General features: G+C 43.7%; 2 protein-coding genes and 1 long non-coding RNA gene across 4 annotated transcripts in view; 2 read left to right on the plus strand and 1 right to left on the minus strand.

The window, feature by feature from the left end:
* Positions 1-2,520, plus strand: part of LOC110531343 (endophilin-A1-like) — a 28,887-nt gene extending 26,367 nt beyond the window's left edge. The window contains exon 10 of the mRNA XM_036987054.1: positions 800-2,520. Coding sequence (XP_036842949.1) covers positions 800-996 — 197 coding nt within the window. The 3' untranslated portion in view covers positions 997-2,520. The remainder of the gene's footprint in view (positions 1-799) is intronic.
* LOC110531347 lies at positions 2,152-3,397 on the minus strand. The gene is made up of 2 exons (XR_005053094.1): positions 2,517-3,397; positions 2,152-2,429 (listed from the first exon to the last, which is right to left on the minus strand). It is a non-coding gene; the product is annotated as an uncharacterized LOC110531347 (long non-coding RNA).
* Positions 3,398-10,311: 6,914 nt separating this feature from the next.
* LOC110531333 (acidic leucine-rich nuclear phosphoprotein 32 family member D) lies at positions 10,312-20,225 on the plus strand. 2 transcript variants are annotated; one of them, XM_036987057.1, is made up of 7 exons: positions 10,312-10,531; positions 12,233-12,382; positions 13,453-13,575; positions 15,717-15,903; positions 16,814-16,914; positions 19,385-19,454; positions 19,653-20,225. In XM_036987057.1, exons 1-7 carry the CDS (start codon positions 10,478-10,480, stop codon positions 19,721-19,723), a joined length of 756 nt encoding a protein of 251 aa, XP_036842952.1. In that variant the 5' UTR covers positions 10,312-10,477; the 3' UTR covers positions 19,724-20,225. The 2 variants fall into 2 exon arrangements, with proteins under 2 accessions (XP_036842952.1, XP_036842951.1); XM_036987056.1 differs by having other exon boundaries at positions 10,313-10,531; positions 19,650-20,225.
* The last annotated feature ends 846 nt before the right edge of the window (positions 20,226-21,071 follow it).

Below are 21,071 nucleotides of genomic sequence, written 5' to 3' on the forward strand. Positions count from 1 at the left end.
CAGACTCACAGATCCACGTACAGACACACAGATCCACGTACAGACACACAGATCCACGTACAGACTCACAGATCCACGTACAGACACACAGATCCACGTACAGACACACAGATCCACGTACAGACACACAGATCCACGTACAGACACACAGATCCACGTACAGACACACAGATCCACGTACAGACACACAGATCCACGTACAGACACACAGATCCACGTACAGACACACAGATCCACGTACAGACACACAGATCCACGTACAGACACACAGATCCACGTACAGACACACAGATCCACGTACAGACACACAGACTCAAAGATCCACGTACAGACACACAGACTCACAGATCCACGTACAGACACACAGATCCACGTACAGACACACAGATCCACGTACAGACACACAGATCCACGTACAGACACACAGATCCACGTACAGACACACAGATCCACGTACAGACACACAGATCCACGTACAGACACACAGATCATCGTACAGACACACAGACTCACAGATACACGTACAGACACAGACTCACAGATCCACATACAGACACACAGACTTACAGATCCAAATTAAGACACAGACTCACAGATCCACGTACAGACACACTCAGTCGTTCTCTCTCTGTCTGTCGTTCTCTCTCTCTGTCGGTCTTTATCTTTGTCGGTCTCTCTCTTTCTCTCCCCCTCTCTCTCTTCGTCTCACTCTCTCCCCCTCTCTCTCTTTGTCTCCTTCCCCTCTCTCCCCCTCTCTCTCTTCGTCTCCTTCTCTCCACCCTTCCCCTCTCTCCCCCAGCTCCTATGGACCAACCGTGCTGCCGGGCGTTGTATGACTTTGTGCCGGAGAACGAGGGTGAGCTGGGTTTCAAAGAGGGCGATATCATCACCCTAACCAATCAGATCGATGATAACTGGTACGAGGGAATGGTCAACGGCCAATCAGGTTTCTTCCCCATCAACTACGTGGATATCCTGGTTCCACTTCCTCATTAGGCCACCCACCCCCACCCAATCTTCACCCCACTCCCTGCCGGGGGCCCCAGCCTCTGCCCAGCCTCTGCCCAGCCTCTGCCCAGCCTCTGCCCAGCCTCTGCCCAGCCTCTGCCCAGCCTAATCCACGCCTTCTTCTTTGTGCTTGTGTGAGTGCAACTGCTTTTTTTCACAAAGAACTACAACTGTGAGGAACAAGGGACTACAATTGTATAGGATTCTGCAAGAAGAAGAAGAAGAAGAAGAAGAAGAAGAAGAAGAAGAATGAGGGATAAGTGAGCTGGTTGAACTAACTGAACTAACTGGTGGAATCAGAGTAGTGAGCTGGTTGAACTAACTGAACTAACTGGTGGAATCAGAGTAGTGAGATGGTTGAACTAACTGAACTAACTGGTGGAATCAGAGTAGTGAGATGGTTGAACTAACTGAACTAACTGGTGGAATCAGAGTAGTGAGATGGTTGAACTAACTGAACTAACTGGTGGAATCAGAGTAGTGAGATGGTTGAACTAACTGAACTAACTGGTGGAATCAGAGTAGTGAGATGGTTGAACTAACTGGTGGAATCAGAGTAGTGAGATGGTTGAACTAACTGAACTAACTGGTGGAATCAGAGTAGTGAGATGGTTGAACTAACTGAACTAACTGGTGGAATCAGAGTAGTGAGATGGTTGAACTAACTGGTGGAATCAGAGTAGTGAGATGGTTGAACTAACTGAACTAACTGGTGGAATCAGAGTAGTGAGATGGTTGAACTAACTGGTGGAATCAGAGTAGTGAGATGGTTGAACTAACTGAACTAACTGGTGGAATCAGAGTAGTGAGATGGTTGAACTAACTGGTGGAATCAGAGTAGTGAGATGGTTGAACTAACTGGTGGAATCAGAGTAGTGAGATGGTTGAACTAACTGAACTAACTGGTGGAATCAGAGTAGTGAGATGGTTGAACTAACTGGTGGAATCAGAGTATTGTGTAAAAGGTCATAGATGGATAGATATCTATATACAGTATGTGTCTATGGTTATGTGTACTGTAATAGGTTCCAATGTATTGCATGCTGGGACAAGCCATTTAAAGGTTGACGTTTTAAAAGGTTAAATAAAGAGAACTGTTACATGGTGGCGGTTGTAATGCTAATAGGGTTTTTTCTTTTCTTGGCATGAATGTTGTTCTGGAGGCAGCTCTGCAGAATGGTCACCAGCCACAAAGTCATAACATCTGAGTTTCGAACTTAACCTTAAGCACATTGAAAACCTTAATGCCTAACCTTAAATTATTTATATATGTGTGTATATATAGGCAATTTTGACTTTGCAGCTGGTCCGTCTAGTGGAAATCGCTCAGTTCTGCCTCCGAGGCAAGATTCACGACAACAAACGTCAACCTGCGTTGTAATGATGATGGTGGTGTTACAGATGCTTGTTGTTTTATAGGCCTGTTGTGACTGTGTTTCCTATGTGATGCGCGCTATATCACCAGATACCTGTTTTCTCTGGGCCATGAAGTCACTAAAGCTGTCCACCTGTTGTGACTGTGTTTCCTATGTGATGCGCGCTATATCACCAGATACCTGTTTTCTCTGGGCCATGAAGTCACTAAAGCTGTCCACCTGTTGTGACTGTGTTTCCTATGTGATGCGCGCTATATCACCAGATACCTGTTTTCTCTGGGCCATGAAGTCACTAAAGCTGTCCACCTGTTGTGACTGTGTTTCCTATGTGATGCGCGCTATATCACCAGACACCTGTTTTCTCTGGGCCATGAAGTCACTAAAGCTGTCCACCTGTTGTGACTGTGTTTCCTATGTGATGCGCGCTATATCACCAGACACCTGTTTTCTCTGGGCCATGAAGTCACTAAAGCTGTCCACCTGTTGTGACTGTGTTTCCTATGTGATGCGCGCTATATCACCAGACACCTGTTTTCTCTGGGCCATGAAGTCACTAAAGCTGTCCACCTGTTGTGACTGTGTTTCCTATGTGATGCGCGCTATATCACCAGATACCTGTTGTGTCAGTCACAGACCCTCGAATGCATCCCATATAGCACCTTATTCCCTATACACTTTTGGTTGGAAGGACTGGAAGGGGAGTAGCTAGGTTGTTGGGGTTATTACACATTGGCTGATTTAGTCTTCTCAACAGAGGACCAAAGTGACTTGAGATGGATGGAGGTGAGTTGACAGTCGGCTTGATTTATTTTATCTTTATTTAACTCGGCAAGTCAGTTAATAAGAACAAATACTTATTGTCAATGACGACCTACCACCAGGGACTGTAGTGACGCCACTCAGGAGCCCAGTTCTGCCATACAGCATTCGACTGTTTCGGAGTAAAAGTCCCCTACCACAGGGAGAAGATGTCAATTCAACATCTATTCCACGTTGGGTTCAACATAATTTTCAATTGAACACAACGTTGATTCAACCAGTGTGTGCCCAAGCCAGGCCTCTTGTATATGGTATGACGAGACTGAGCGGGCTGGTCTGTTTTACAAGGTCAGGTCTGCATCTGAAATGGGACCCTCATACCAATGTAGTCCCCTATTCCCTCAATGCTGGACACCCAAAGCACCTGTGCTCTGTCTCTCTCTGCCTCTCTCTCTCTCTGCCTCTCTCTCTCTCTCTCTCTCTCTCTATCTCTCTGCCTCTCTCTCTCTCTCTCTCTGCCTCTCTCTCTCTGCCTCTCTCTCTCTTTGCCTCTCTCTCTCTCTGCCTCACTCTCTCTCTGCCTCACTCTCTGCCTCTCTCTCTCTCTGCCTCTCTCTCAGGTTCACAATATGGTAAAGAATGGTTTGGAGCCTGCGTACATCCACAATAGAACCCTGTTCCTTATATAAATGCATTACTTTTGCCCAGATCTCTTCCCCTCCCAATAGACCCTGGTCAAAAGTAGGGCACCATTTTGTATGCACGCCCCAGTCTGTTAAGCTCCTACTGAGATAGGCTGGGCTTTATACAGCTGTCTGCCTTGTGCAGTTATAATGAACACGAAGGGAGACAAAGTGCTGGTTTCTAGCACTGGGCGCAGCAGGTGTTTATTTGTAAAGGACCACAGGAGGAAGCAGGTAGCTGGGTCCAGGGGCAGGTAGCTGGGTTCAGGGGCTGGTAGCTGGGTCCAGGGGCTGGTAGCTGGGTCCAGGGGCAGGTAGCTGGGTCCAGGGGCTGGTAGCTGGGTCCAGGGGCAGGTAGCTGGGTCCAGTGGCAGGTAGCTGGGTCCAGGGGCTGGTAGCTGGGTCCAGGGGCTGGTAGCTGGGTCCAGGGGCAGGTAGCTGGGTCCAGGGGCTGGTAGCTGGGTCCAGGGGCAGGTAGCTGGGTCCAGGGGCTGGTAGCTGGGTCCAGGGGCAGGTAGCTGGGTCCAGGGGCAGGTAGCTGGGTCCAGGGGCAGGCAGGAGGTCATACACAGGAGGAGGCAGGTAGCTGGGTCCAGGGGCAGGCGGAAGGTCATACTCAGGAGGCAAGGAGCTGGGTCCAGGGGCAGGCAGAAGGTCATACACAGGAGGCAAGGAGCTGGGTCCAGGGGCAGGCAGAAGGTCATACACAGGAGGAGGCAGGTCGCTGGGTCCAGGGGCAGGCAGAAGGTCATACACAGGAGGAGGCAGGTTGCTGGATCCAGGGGCAGGCAGAAGGCCATACACAGAGAGCCCAAAAAGGGTAACAGTACAGCCAGGGAAAAGGCTACTAACGTCGTCTGGGAGATAGCCTATCAGATTTCCTGTACCATAGCCTAAGGTACAGGCAGGGGAGAATAGGCAAAAGGGGTCGTTAGTGAGGCAGGCAAAAACGATCATACACAGGAGGTGTAAATTACAGGAAGTGTAAATTACAGGAAGTGTAAATTACAGGAAGCGCTTCTCACAGATGTGTATCATAAAACAATCAACACCTCACAATGATGGGGTGCAAAGAACTGAACTAAACCGTGTGTGATAATGACATACAGGTGTGTGTGTGAACAGGTGATCCGAATTCAGGTGATTGGGATCTGGAGAGTGAGCCGCGTTCAAGGGGGGGGGGGGGGGGGGGGGGGTCTACATATTTGAGAGTGTGAGTTGGAAGCAGACTTTACAGCAAATAGGTTCACCACAGTACTTTTCTTTATACAATTCATGAAAATAATCGTATTTATTAGTCATCGACGTATGCAAATGAATGATCATACTAGCGTTTCCTGTGTTACCACAGACAAAACAGCTGTTTCAGCATTTGTAAGTATTGACGAGTATTGATCACTCCTATATGAGGTAAATGTGTCACTGAATGACCCCCTTTTTGAAGGGCTGACAGACTATTTATAGTCAAGATATTTAAAAAGGTGTCACAGAATCACATGACCATCCTGTAAAACGTACAGCCAAAAGACGTGACTGTGGTGAGCAAGGAGCCGAAACCACGTACCATCATAGTCAACTGGCAGCCCCCCCCCCCCCTCAGAGGCCAATGGAAAAATCACAGGCTACATAATCTACTACATATATACTACTATATGACGTAGGACATCATTGTTGTTTATTCCATAATGTGTAGGTTTATTTGTGTTGTGTGTCATGCTAGAGTCCAACTCTAAAAATACAGTGATATTTACCTGTATGTGTGTTTGCTTGTACATTATATAGTATTGTTCGTTTTTTTCTGCTATTCATTGTCCATTTTCTTCTGCTGTCAACTGTTACATCCTGATGTTTATCTATGTTGTCATTGAAAGCTACTGGCCCAGAACCACAGATATCTATGTTGTCATTGGAAGCTACTGGCCCAGAACCACAGATATCTATGTTGTCATTGGAATCTACTGGCCCAGAACCACAGATATCTTTGTTGTCATTGGAATCTACTGGCCCAGAACCACTGATATCTATGTTGTCATTGAAAGCTACTGGCCCAGAACCACTGATATCTATGTTGTCATTGAAAGCTACTGGCCCAGAACCACAGATATCTATGTTGTCATTGGAATCTACTGGCCCAGAACCACAGATATCTATGTTGTCATTGGAATCTACTGGCCCAGAACCACTGATATCTATGTTGTCATTGAAAGCTACTGGCCCAGAACCACTGATATCTATGTTGTCATTGAAAGCTACTGGCCCAGAACCACAGATATCTATGTTGTCATTGGAAGCTACTGGCCCAGAACCACAGATATCTATGTTGTCATTGGAATCTACTGGCCCAGAACCACAGTAATCTATGTTGTCATTGGAATCTACTGGCCCAGAACCACAGATATCTATGTTGTCATTGGAATATACTGGCCCAGAACCACAGATATCTATCTATGTTGTAGGATGTGGAAGCCGGGCTATGTTTTAGGATGTGGAAGCCAGGCTATGTTGTTGGATGTGGGTACTGTGTATACCATAGGTACTGTATGTATACCATAGGTACTGTATGTATACCATAGGTACTGTATGTATACCATAGGTACTGTATGTATACCATAGGTACTGTATGTATAACATAGGTACTGTATGTATACCATAGGTACTGTATGTATAACATAGGTACTGTATGTATACCATAGGTACTGTATGTATACCATAGGTACTGTATGTATAACATAGGTACTGTATGTATAACATAGGTACTGTATGTATACCATAGGTACTGTATGTATAACATAGGTACTGTATGTATACCATAGGTACTGTATGTATACCATAGGTACTGTATGTATACCATAGGTACTGTATGTATACCATACGTTGGTTGTTGATGCAATACTGGTATACATTTTTATTTCTGTGTTTTTTTCCAGTGAGATTGTCGTTGGTCTTGAGCTCACCGACTAGTGTGTGTGCCTTGCTGGTGTAGTATCTGTGCTGCTGCTGTGGTGGTGACATCATCACTAAGGCCCTGGCTGTAAACCCTACTGTTCATCCTCTCTGCTACAGTGGTTTCTTAAGTGTGAAGGATCACTAAGAAGAGCTCCCCGGGTTTGGGTTTAGGTTGTGTTTGAAATGGCACCCCAAAGTAGTGCACTATATATTAGGGCCCTCAAACTCAACTCTGGACCTCCGAGCCAGTTCCAATGCATCTTTGCATTGTTCCCCTCTAATCGGGGACTGATTTAGACCTGGGTGATTCTCCTCTAATCGGGCCTGATTTAGACCTGGGACACCAAGTGGGTGATTCTCCTCTAATCTGGGCCTGATTTAGACCTGGGACACCAGGTGGGTGATTCTCCTCTAATCAGGGACTGATTTAGACCTGGGACACCAGGTGGGTGATTCTCCTCTAATCAGGGACTGATTTAGACCTGGGACACCAGGTGGGTGATTCCCCCTCTAATCAGGGACTGATTTAGACCTGGGACACCAGGTGGGTGATTCTCCTCTAATCGGACCTGATTTAGACCTGGGACACCAGGTGGGGATTCCCCTATAATCGGGGACTGATTTAGACCTTGGACACCAGGTGGGTGAATCTCCTCTAATCAGGGCCTGATTTAGACCTTGGACACCAGGTGGGTGATTCTCTTTCTAATCAGGGCCTGATTTAGACCTGGGACACCAGGTGGGGTGATATTAATTATTAGTTAGAACAGAAAAGCAGCCGACCTCGTAGGGGTCAGAGTTGAATACCCCTGGGAATAGGGTACCATTTTAGACCCTGGTTTGTTGTTGCTGTTTTTTTTTACTCTGAAAACAGACATGTTACTGATAGTATTATCGGCCTTGGAGACTAAGTGAAAATACACATTCTCTTTCTCTCTGAACAAGTTGACTTGACAATCTTGAATAAAAAAAAAAAATTAATGACGAGGCAATAACCAATGTCAACATTTTTAATAACCTCAGAAATACTGAGGGCTGTCTTGAGTGAGGCTGTCGAACTATAGATGTCTCTGTCTATTCTGTATGTATCTCTACACCTGTCTGTCTCATGTTGTTTTCTCTCTGCATTTTAAATGGCACCCTCTTCACTATTTAGTGCACTACTTTTGACCAGTGCCTTGCTCAACAGTAGTGCACTATATAGGGAATATAATGCCAATGGGCCCTGGTCAGTAGTAGTGCACTATATAGGGAATATAATGCCAATGGGCCCTGGTCAGTAGTAGTGCACTATATAGGGAATATAATGCCAATGGGCCCTGGTCAGTAGTAGTGCACTATATAGGGAATATAATGCCAATGGGCCCTGGTCAGTAGTAGTGCACTATATAGGGAATATAATGCCAATGGGCCCTGGTCAGTAGTAGTGCACTATATAGGGAATAGTGTGCTATTTGGGATGCATCCTTTTGTCTCCTTCCTACCGTATGTGTCAGTACTTTTCCTTACGGTCTAATACACAGTTAAGACCTATAGGCCAAAGGGCCTTACAATAACAGTGTTATTAGAAGCACAACTTAAATTAGAGCCCGAGGAGTGTTCAGTGTGAAGAAAGTACAGTAGAACGCCTGGTACGGAGTACAGCTGCAGCTGTTTTTGTGGTTGTCCAAGGCAATCCAGTGCTCTGTAATCTCTCCCTATTATTTTTGTGGTACTAGTTGAAAGTAGTGTACTACGTAGGAGATAGGGGGGACATTTGGGAGGAACTTTAACCCAGGATTTCCTGCTGTGATGGTTTTGACTTGTTTTTAATTTATTTAGCTATTTATTTGTCTGAGGTATTTGAGCCTCAGTGAGGACTGTACAGACAATATCTACCTGTGTTGGTTTGTGTTCCACCACAGAATTTGAATAAATTAGGATTCCAGAATTAGAATTCTAATTCTGTGGTTTCCACCCTGTGTGTGTGTGTGTGTGTGTGTGTGTGTGTGTGTGTGTGTGTGTACAGTATCATCTGCCTGTTGTATCAATCAGGATTTTGATAGAGAGGAGGGAGGGTGGGATAGAGAGGTGTTGATGTTGCTGTTTCCCTCCTATGCTGGACCACCAGCCCATGATCTGAATGATGTCTGTTGTGAGATGATGAATACAATATAGTTATGTGACTTGTTCAAATAAACACTATGACACAAAAAACTGGATTGGATCTCTACTGTCTCTCTTAAACTCACACAAAATGTTGTTTGAATTACGGACTGCAGCTTTAAAACAGCGGCAGCAGCAATAAACAACAGTACAGTAATGCACACTGAAAGAGACTTGAACAGCTAAAGGTGTGGAGAAATGGCATAGAACTCCAGTGTTGGTGAATATTCCAAATCAGAATACTGGAACCCCGTGGAACATCAAAAGCCAAATGGTTTCATATCACAGTTTCATACCATAGAACTGGAGATGGAACCATAGAATTACGAATTGGAACTAACTCCAGAAAGTTCCATAGTAGGCTATTGTACTTCGGGAACTGAAGGCCTAAGAGTCCATAGCCATGCAAATGCGACAGCAACAATCCCACCGTGTGGTAACAACTGATATTGCATCAACATTGCTGGCAACGAAGAATTTGAAATTAGAATTATGTTCGATTTAATTTATACCGTGGTAATAACAATAACGCTAAAATTCTCTCCCAAATAGCCAAGAAACAAACACTTGCTTGTTTATCCGTTGTACTTTTTAATGCATCACAAGTATTATAAGTTCTTATTTTCAGCTATAAGCTGCATCTAGTTTTGGGACACAAAATCGTGAGTCTGTGTATTGGCAGCAGTTTAAATTGACGTAAAAATACTTTAAATGACTACTTAAGTAGTTTTTTTATAGTATCTAATTTACTTTACTATTTATATATTTGGACAACTTTTACTTTACTACATTCCTAAAGAAAATAATGTACGTTTTACTCCATACATTTTCCCTGGCACCTAAAAGTACTCGTTAGATTTTGAATGATTAGCAGGACAGGAAAATTGTCAAAATCGCGCACTTATCAAGAGAACATCCCTGGTCATCAATACTGTCTCTGATCTGGCAGACTCGCTAAACACAAATGCTTCCTTTGTCATTTATGTCTGAGAGTTGGTGTGACACTGACTATTCTTAATGAAATAAAAAAAAAAACAAGAAAATGGTGCCGTCTGGTTTGCTTCATATAATGAATTTGAAATGATTTATACTTTTACTTTTGATACTTAAGTATGTTTTAGCACTTACATTTACTTTTGATACTTACGTATATTTTAAACCAAATACTTTTCCTCGAGTAGTATTTCACTGGGTGACTTTCACTTTTACTTGAGTCATTTTCTATTAGGGTGTTTCTACTCTCACCCAAGTATGACAATTCGTGACTTTTTCCATCACAGGTGTTGGGTCCCAAAGCTTGGTGCATCCGTAGTTCGTCAATAAGTCATGCATGTTGCCTGTAGTGCGGTAACGCGGCCACACCGGGCACTGTTGAGTATTTTAGTTTCGCCGCGGTTTCTACTCGGCGCAAACAGATCATTCGCATTTGACCCACTTTCTGACTTCCACGAACGCAGCTCTCTCTTTTCGCTTCAAGATCATCAACCGTAGCGAGCAAGGCTGTAGAAACCCAGAAAACGGTCCAACCAGATCCGAGAGATAAGAGAGGAGGGGGGGAAAATGGACATGAAAAAGAGAATTCACCTAGAACTGAGAAATAGGACGCCGTCGGATGTAAGTATATGATTTAGGTTAACATGCGACACCAAAGTTTACTGTGTGTGGAAGTCATGTCGAGCACATGGGGTCCTCTGAAAGCCTGCTGCTGGTAAAATACTTTCTTTACCTCCTACGTTTTCTCAAACTCAATTTCTAATGAGATAAGTATGTATATTGTAAATTAACTAGGTAATGCCATTAGATGCATTCGTTTTTAGGAGCGCTAATTTATCTGCCTACGTTAACTTCGCTGAATCACTTTACAAGTCAAACCGGACCCGTGAGGTAAACAGGAAAATGGCTAACAAAATGGTTAACTACTATCACACAAAATACGTTTTTTTTTATATTGTTAGCCATCTGCTGTAGTTTTTTTTGTTTAATACAGATGTATATTTTGTAACAATCAACCTTACTATCAAAGTAAAGGCCAACACACTGAACATCATTGCGAACATTGCGGTAGCCATTTTTAGCTAGCATAGCGGTAGCCATTTTTAGCTAGCATAGCGGTAGCCATTTTTAGCTAGCATAGCGGTAGCCATTTTTAGCTAGCATAGCGGTCGGTAGTCATTTTTAGCTAGCGTAGCGGTAGCCATTTTTAGCTAGCGTAGCGGTAGCCATTTTTAGCTAGCATAGCGGTAGCCATTTTTAGCTAGCATAGCGGTAGCCATTTTTAGCTAGCGTAGCGGTAGCCATTTTTAGCTAGCATAGCGGTAGCCATTTTTAGCTAGCATAGCGGTAGCCATTTTTAGCTAGCGTAGCGGTAGCCATTTTTAGCTAGCATAGCGGTAGCCATTTTTTAGCTAGCATAGGACTCAACGTTGTTGGGCGCGTATCTAGCATGCCGGCTAACTAGAAAGCGAATCATTAGACTATTTTTTTTTTTAAATTATCGGTTATAGCTACGAATAGTTTATTTTGAAATGATAGTAAATGTACACAGCCGCGAACTGTTTTGGATACACTTTGACCGGTTAAAGACCCGTCCGTTAGCTAGCTGGCTAGCAACGTAACTTTGCTGGCTACTTTAGGTGGCTAGGTAACATTGGGGGGGGATTCGGTTATGCTGAGCTGTGGGGCACCGGACTATAGCCGTTGACTTGAACTGGCAAAAGCGGCGAGGAGAAGCGCCTTTCTCAAATAGAACAATAATCTGTGCCGCTCGGTCATGTTAGCAACATCGTGCGTCGTCCAGAAACGTACATCACTTTTCCATCAAATCTGTTTTTCTATGTAGTTTTCATTGGGAAGGCAGTTTAATTTTAATTGTTTTAATTGTTTTGTTTTTTTTTTTAAATCAAAAGCAATTATTTTTTGCACGTGCACACAGAATCTTTCTCGTGACTCCCATGCTTTGAACCGACTTTTGAGCGGGCCACTTGGTTCATGCCCGGAAGGCCCGGTTCCAAAACGAAAGCAACCACATTTCACCAGTGCAAAACACGCCAGCCCGGGGGAGGTTAATCGAGTCCCCTCACCAGCTATCTACATCACGTGCACACAGTTTACAAACAGTTCTGCTTATAAACATGGCTGCTTTCCAAGTGCCAAATAAAACAGATTCGAAACACAATTATTTTTTTCCCCATTTGCACTTTTTGATAGAAATTCATGTAAAATATTCAAAATAACTACGGACATAAACGTTTATTTATCCCTCTTCTTTTTTTTCCTTCTCCCTACTCCGTTTCTCTCCCTGGCCTTCTCTTTTAGGTTCAGGAGCTTGTCCTGGATAACTGTCGGTCGAACGAGGGGAAAATGGAGGGCATAACGGAGGAGTTTGAGAACCTGGAACTGTTGAGTCTCATCAACGTCGGCCTCATCAACGTCTCAAACATACCCAAACTGGGGAAATTAAAAAAGGTATGACGGCTAGGGTTGTGGCCCAATTGGCACCATTGTTTATTTTACAGTGCACTACACCTGAACAGGGCCCATACAGCCCCATAGTCACATCAATCATACCCAAACTGAGGAAAGGTAGCATCACACTAAACCAGCATGTAGCTATTGTTGAAGGGGATGTTTTAAACAAGGGAAACCATCACTGTAAACCAGGGGGATGTTTTTAAACAAGGGAAACCATCACTGTAAACCAGGGGGATGTTTTTAAACAAGGGAGCCATCACTGTAAACCAGCATGTGGGGGGATGTTTTTAACAAGGGAAACCATCACTGTAAACCAGGGGGATGTTTTTAAACAAGGGAAACCATCACTGTAAACCAGGGGGATGTTTTTAAACAAGGGAAACCATCACTGTAAACCAGGGGGATGTTTTTAAACAAGGGAAACCATCACTGTAAACCAGGGGGGTGTTTTTAAACAAGGGAAACCATCACTGTAAACCAGGGGGATGTTTTAAACAAGGGAAACCATCACTGTAAACCAGGGGGATGTTTTTAAACAAGGGAAACCATCACTGTAAACCAGAGGGATGTTTTTAAACAAGGGAAACCATCACTGTAAACCAGGGGGATGTTTTTAAACAAGGGAACCATCACTGTAAACCAGGGGGATGTTTTTAAACAAGGGAACCATCACTGTAAACCAGGGGGATGTTTTTAAACAAGGGAACCATCACTGTAAACCAGGGGGATGTTTTTAAACAAGGGAAACCATCACTGTAAACCAGGGGGATGTTTTAAACATTTCCTTTCTGTTTTGGCTTCTCACTTTTTAAACTTTGTTTTAATCCGGCAAAACATTTCGGTAATTTTAAATGACTCCATGAACTAGTCCCGTTGGAAGATGGGTAATAATATCATAGATCATGGTAATAATCTGTTTACCCTTTTTAAGACCAGTTAAATGCATAATTAATGGTCATAACAAAGTGTTGCTTTTCACCGTGTCACATGACACAGACAAGACTCTTCTGTCCCCCCCCCCGGGCTGAAAATAAATAACGTGACTGTTTCTTCTTCTTCTGTAGTTGGAGCTAAGTGACAACAGGATATCCGGTGGTCTGGAGGTGCTGGCTGAGAGGCTGGTCAACCTCACACACCTCAACCTCTCTGGGAACAAGTTCAAGGACATCAGCACACTGGAACCACTGGTGGGTGTTCGAAACGTTACTGAATACGACCCCTGGTCGGGTGTTGGAACTGTTACTGAATTACGACCCCTGGTCGGTCGGGTGTTGGAACGGTTACTGAATACGACCCCTGGTCGGGTGTTGGAACTGTTACTGAATTACGACCCCTGGTCGGGTGTTGGAACTGTTACTGAATTACGACCCCTGGTCGGGTGTTGGAACTGTTACTGAATTACGACCCCTGGTCGGGTGTTGGAACTGTTACTGAATACGACCCCTGGTCGGGTGTTGGAACTGTTACTGAATACGACTAGTGATGCACTGATATTACATTTTGGCTGAAACCGGTATCCAATATTTTCAGTGCTCAAAAAAACTACAGTCCCTGGGTCGAATCCAGGGTCCATCACATCCGGCCGTGATTGGGAGTTACATGGGGCGGCGCACGATTGGCCTAGCGTTGGCCCGGTGTAGGCCATCGTTGTAAATAAGAATGTATTCTTCACTGGCTTGCCTAGTTCAATGAAGGTTACACACACACCACACTGACCCAAAAAGTTATTTTGTTGTCATTATGACGTCCCCATGACTAGTCAAATCCATTTCTTTCACTTCCTTGCTGTTTCGTCGTTCAGCCGTTTCATTCTCAACCAGGATGTCTCACACTATGGAACGACGTTTGGGTCTTTGCGTGTCAAATAACACTATACCAAATAAGCTTGTTGACCAATCAGGACCTGAATATGACTGGCACGTCACATTAATTTAAAGCATTCTATATATATTTATATTTATTTATTTTAAAGTAGTTATTACACTCACTCCTATTTCATATGTCACATGATGTTGGTAAAGTTGTATCGTTCTCCTACAGTGCTGATTATTTTAAACCGCTAGCTAGCTCATAGATGCAAACAATGTTCTTCCCATAAACACATAGCAAAATGACAATCTGTTTCAGTAGCTATAGTTAGCTAGCTGGGAATCCTAGCTAGCTAACTATATAGCTAGGTGTCATCATCTAAAATAACCCTAATTTATAAGACAGTTCTTATTTGATAAATGGTGGTCGGTCCCGCGATAAGAGCAACGTTAATATTTGCGTAAACTCATCAGCCGAGTAGATTGATACCAAATTTCATTGCTTCACATTCCAGCCTTTTTAACATTATCTAGTCTAAATATAGCGTGATTCTACCAATTGTAACCTTCTGCATCACTTTCAGGCGTACTTTTATTTTGAAGGCAAATTCCACTATTGTGCCTAATCTTTATTGTGGCTAGCTTCACAACCCGGTCCGCTCGAGCCTCACTAGCAAGATAAAGCTAGTTTCTGTTTATAACGTTAGCTTTGGGCAACAGGGTTAAGTAGATGGCTAGCTATTTATTTTCATGAACTGAAGTTCAATTTCAATAGGTGAACAACAACTGGCAATACTTAATCACAAGGATTCCTAAATCATTGCTAAGACTAATGACAATGACTGCAGTTTCTACTGGTCATTGTTTTCAGGCTGGTTGTATTGGTGCTAGCCAGATACCAAGCTAAAGCTAGCCAGATACCAAGCTAAAGCTAGCCAGATACCAAGCTAAAGCTAGCCAGATACCAAGCTAAAGCTAGCCAGATACCAAGCTAAAGCTAGCCAGATACCAAGCTAAAGCTAGCCAGATACCAAGCTAAAGCTAGCTACCCCAGAAGTTGCGGCCAAACAAGTTATGCTTTATTACCAACGTGGTATTGTAAACACATCGTTCGTGGCCGGTGTTTGCAGACTTTTTCGTTGTTGTGCATTTTTGACAGTGCTACTGATAGCAGTGGTGGCTCTTGGCTTGCAACGGGTGGTTTTTTTTACTCGTCAAATGGCCGATACCAACGGTGACATTTTTAGCTAATATCGTCCGATTCCGATATGTTCGCCGATATATCGTGCATCCCTAAATAAGACTGCTTTTGGAACCGTTCCTAAATAACACCGTTCTAGCTGGGAACATGACAGGTTAAAACCGCTTATAACTTGGAATGAGACTGTCGTAGCTCTTAATACGACTTATAACTGTGACATTTATAACTTTATTTATACCCTAGTCTTAACTTAACTTTATAACTGTACATGAGACTGTTATAGCTGGGAATAACACTGTTATAACCTCTCCCTTGTTAGAAAAAGCTTCCCATACTGAAGTCCCTGGACCTGTTTAACTGCGAGGTCACCAACCTGGGAGACTACAGAGAGAGCATCTTCAAGCTCCTCCCGCAGCTCACGTACCTGGATGGCTACGATATCGAAGACTGCGAGGCCTCCGACTCGGACGGCGAGGGAGACGGGGTCGAGGATGAAGATGATGAAGGTGAGACTTCCTGAGAGCTAATTTATGGGGCGGCAGGTAGCTGGTTAAGAGTGTTGGGCCAGTAACCAAAAGGGATGCTGGTTTGAAACTTGAGGGGCTGCAAGGTGGGGAAAAAATCTGTCGTTCTGCCCTTGAGCAAGGCACTTAACCCCCAACAACAACTGCTCCCTGGGCCCTACGGCAGCCCCCCCCCCCAACACTTCTCTCTGATTCAGAGGGGTTCGGTTAAATACGGAAAGTTAGTTTCGCAACTGACTAGGCATCCCCCCCTTCCCTAAATTCTTAAAGAAACACCAACTGAAAGGTTGTCACATGAGCAAAACATCCAAGGGGACGTCGTAGTTAGTTAGCTAGTTTCTGTCTGCAGAAATGGACACGGTCCCAGTGTCTCTATGAATCTGGCAGATTAATTATTTATCGTGTCTCTTTATGGAGATGTTGAGATTACACTATATAGGGCAGGGATGATCTAGATTCAGCCTTCGGGGTTGTTTTAAATGTATTTATTTTTTGAGCAGATGGTCAGGGGGCCAGAACACAATAATTTGTAGTCTGCAAATGAACTGTGAAGGAAACAGATACAGTATTTGACTAAAACAATAATTTCAAAGGATACGATCACGTCTCTCTCTGCTTTATTTGGGAACAAATTTCCTCGATTAAAATCAGTTGGTGCTGATTTCCTGATGTTTTTTTTTTTGTATTTTATGTCCCAACAATAAATTCCCCCAAATAATAACTTGGGCCCATGGGCCGACACCCTGATTTGGCCAGATGTATCACGTTAATTGAAATGGCACTTGACTTGAGCTGTTGTCGTCTCTGGTCTTGTCCTATAGGACAGAGGGGGAAGAGGGAGAGTCTGAAGAGAGGAGGGATGGTCTAATGTTGTTTTTGTCCTGTGGAACAGAGGGGGAGGAGGGAGAGTCTGAAGAGGAGGAGGACGAAGAGGAGGAGGACGACGAAGAGGTCGTTGCAGAGGAAGATGATGACAGTGGGGAGAGTGGAGAGGTAAGAACACGGATGTCATGTTGAATACACGCATGTTACATGTTTAGCATATGATTTTATGTGTGTTTATAAGTGTTCATTCAGTATTTGTGGTAATTGTCAGTTATAAATCGGCCAATTTTGAATTGTTTATCTGCTTTTTTTTTGGGGTTCTCCGATAATCGGTATCGGCGTTGAAAAATAATCGTTCGACCTCTAATTCTGACCGTTTTACTCGCCCTAGCAGAGCTGCTTCGGCAGTTATCACGTTATCCAGATGTGTTGGTGACTAACTGTGCTGCTGGCAATTTAATCATGCATTTTTTTGGGGGGGCCGATGTTAACCGGCCACATTCAACTGGCGTTGAGATCTCCATACATTCATTATCGTGCGCTCTGGTACACTCGGGAGAGAGTGCTCTGAAATAGGAGTAGGTAGCCAGAACGGATTTGCAAAAAATGTCCATTGAGAACGCACACTATAGCATTTAGCTAAGCTAAGAATGACGGGAATAAACGTTGGGGAGTTGGTTGGCCCAAAATTAATATACTGGCAAGTTTGATGTATACGTAGCCGACTAACATACCGGAACATACTGCTGTAATGATATGCAATTCATAAGGACAACGTAGCTAACAAATTGTCAGCCAACAAAATGTTTTAAGGTAATTTATTTGAAAAGTAATTAGCTTTTTATGACATTGTTAAATTTTCTTTAACATTTGTCATAATTAGGTAAAGCAATGAATTTGTATCCTCTCTCGGCTGCATGTCTTCCGCCATTTTCTTAAAATCTGAAAACACCGTGAAGCCACGCCCATTTCCTGAATTGCATTATCGGCCCTATAAAGTATGGAACTAGTGTCCTCTGCGTGTATATTTTGGCTGTGTTTAGTATGACATCCAGGAACTTTTTTTTGCATAGTAACTATATCCATACTATGACCAATAAGCTATATACTCACTTCACTAATAGTATGGTTAGTGTGGGTGGTATGAGTATTCAAACCCATCATTCTTCTGATATTTTGGTTAAAAGACTCGTCATGAAATTGGGCAATAAATCGCATTACTTCTTACTAATACATTTTTTATTATTTTATTAATATTAAGCACAGTCTTTTTTTTTAAATAATAATTTATACATATTGGAGTGGATTTCTCCATCTACATGCCACAGTGGCTGGTGGACTGAAGTTACTTTTAGTGTCCCCCTGGTCACTCCATGCCCCGTCCCCCGGTCTCTCCGAGTCCCCGGTCACTCCGAGCCCCGTCACCTTGTCACTCAAGGAGAGTCTCAAGCACTTTCTTGCTTTTCACTCTGAACGGTCAGATGGCTGTTGGTGACATGCTTCCGTAGCAAGTTGTGGCTAAAAATCAATCGTGTTAGCCACTAATCGCTAGCTAGCTTGCTAAATGTACCAAGAGTCAGAGCAAACGTAGCTAGCTAATACAGCCTGGTACTACAGTGTAGGCCTAGATAAGCATGTTTTGTGCAGCTACATGAGGTTAGAAAACATGGAATGTAAAAACATCCAATTAGGCTCACCTGGAAAAACTGACCAACACTTTGGTTCCTACCCTGTCAATATTTCTTCCCTTAAGTTATGTCAAACAACAAATGCATTCAAGGCTCTATGAAATTTAAATAGTCATACTATATGACAAGATTCCAGCAGTTCATATTATGCATCTGTGCGTGGCACCGTGTGGAAATAGTAGTTAAAGTCCAGGAAATGTATAAAAATTCTGGAAATTATTTTGATTGTTTAATACGGTTCAATACAACTTCAATCAGAATGAAGACCTAATTTTAAAATCCCTTATTAGTTTGTTGCCACCCTAGGGTTATGAACTACTAATAAAGCATATTTATATACAAAAAATATATAAATACGACAATTTCAACCATTTTACTGAGTTGGATGGATTATCTCGGTAGAGGAGAAATGCTCACTAACCCGGATGCAAATACATTTGTGCACAAAACTTGACTGTTTTTTAATTATTTATATTTTAATTTTTTCACCTATAAAACATGGGAGCAACACGTGATGTTTTTACATGATGTCTTAATATTCAAGAACATGTGATTTTTGTTTGTTTTTGTTTTGAGAAGGTGCTGGAGTCAAAACTGTATGAACAGGAACGACTCTCAGCACACTTGAAATACATAAAACGGCATCATACTGTCAAAAAAAAATTTGTCGGAAAAAATATCACGAGACATATTTTGGCCATATTACCCAGTCCTAATTCAAAACATTGAATTAAGTACAGGCTCTGGTGCCACCTAGTTATCGTTTCTGATATGAACGACACATGTTGGTCGTTTTCACAAAGCAAGAGCAACAAGTTAGCCTGCTAACGTTAGCTAAACCTGATACTACACTGGAGGCGCTAGCTTAACCCCGGTACTAGACTGGAGGCGCTAGCTTAACCCCGGTACCACAATGCTGTCCGTTGTACGAACTGTTTTTCTCTCTCTAGGATGGGGAGGTGAACGGCGATGTTGACGACGATGATGACGAAGACGATGATGAAGACGACGAAGACAACGGTTAGTAGCTTCCAACTTCCATTGAAATATTTTAATTTGGCTATGTACATGCATACATGACGGTTGTGATCCCAAATGGCGCCCTATTCCCTATCTGGTCAAGGTAGTGCACTACATATGGAATAAGGGGCCATTTGGTACACAGGCAAACACGTTGTTCTTTTGGGGACCCATATCTAAATGTTCTCTCTCCAGAAGGAGAGGATGACTCTCCTGTGAAAGGAGAGAAGAGGAAGAGGGATCCTGAAGATGAGGATGAAGACGATTGAGTGTCCCTCCCCCGTCCCACACACCCCTCGATATCTGAGATCTCCTGACCCCTCCATATCTCAGATACCCCTCCATATCTCAGATACCCCTCCATGGCCTTTAGTTGCCCCCTTACTGCCGCTATCACCCGTCTCCCCTTTTCCCCCAAACCCTCCAGCCAACCTAGTGGCACCCTATTCCCTATATAGTGCACTACTTTTTGACCAGAGCCCATAGCCTTGAAAAATCCTATAGGGTCACAAGTAGTGCACTGTATTAGGGAATAGGGTGCTTTTTGGTACTCCATCCTACACGCGCACCCCTTTGCTTGAGTTGCCCTGTGTCGTGGTAATTTGGGGGGGGGGGGTGTATGGGTAGAATCCCGAAACAACCGGGTCTTTCGTCACCGCGCAACATTCCGTGACATCACCGGGGCGGGGACAAACTCGTCAACCTCAGCTGTGTCCCAAATTAATCCCTGTTTAGTGCACTGGTTTTGGCAAGGGCCCCTTGTTTTATTTTCAAAAAAAGAATAATAATAAATAAATAAGCTCAGTTCTAAAGTAGTTCACTACTTAGGGAATGGGGTTGCTATAGGGTTCTGGTCTAAAGTAGTTCACTACTTAGGGAATGGGGTTGCCATAGGGTTCTGGTCTAAAGTAGTTCACTACTTAGGGAATGGGGTTGCCATAGGGTTCTGGTCTAAAGTAGTTCACTACTTAGGGAATGGGGTTGCTATAGGGTTCTGGTCTAAAGTAGTTCACTACTTAGGGAATGGGGTTGCCATAGGGTTCTGGTCTAAAGTGGTGCACTACTTAGGGAATGGGGTTGCCATAGGGTTCTGGTCTAAAGTAGTGCACTACTTAGGGAATGGGGTTGCCATAGGGTTCTGGTCTAAAGTGGTGCACTACTTAGGGAATGGGGTTGCCATAGGGTTCTGGTCTAAAGTGGTGCACTACTTAGGGAATGGGGTTGCCATAGGGTCCTGGTCTAAAGTGGTGCACTACGTAGGGAATGAGGTTGCCATAGGGTTCTGGTCTAAAGTAGTTCACTACTTAGGGAATGGGGTTGCCATAGGGTTCTGGTCTAAAGTGGTGCACTACTTAGGGAATGGGGTTGCCATAGGGTTCTGGTCTAAAGTAGTTCACTACTTAGGGAATGGGGTTGCCATAGGGTTCTGGTCTAAAGTGGTGCACTACTTAGGGAATGGGGTTGCCATAGGGTCCTGGTCTAAAGTAGTTCACTACTTAGGGAATTGGGTTGCTATAGGGTTCTGGTCTAAAGTAGTGCACTACTTAGGGAATGGGGTTGCCATAGGGTCCTGGTCTAAAGTAGTGCACTACTTAGGGAATGGGGCTGCCATAGGGT

Source organism: Oncorhynchus mykiss, chromosome 9, assembly GCF_013265735.2.
Source record: "Oncorhynchus mykiss isolate Arlee chromosome 9, USDA_OmykA_1.1, whole genome shotgun sequence".
NCBI lineage: Eukaryota > Metazoa > Chordata > Actinopteri > Salmoniformes > Salmonidae > Oncorhynchus > Oncorhynchus mykiss.

Bases quoted from the DNA above. Each gene is read 5' to 3' on its own strand.
- LOC110531333 (XM_036987056.1), top strand. From the start codon at position 10,478: ATGGACATGAAAAAGAGAATTCACCTAGAACTGAGAAATAGGACGCCG. The intron at 15,904-16,813 runs GTGAGACTTCCT...CCTGTGGAACAG, and splicing joins CGAGGATGAAGATGATGAAG to AGGGGGAGGAGGGAGAGTCT. The intron at 16,915-19,384 runs GTAAGAACACGG...TTCTCTCTCTAG, and splicing joins ACAGTGGGGAGAGTGGAGAG to GATGGGGAGGTGAACGGCGA.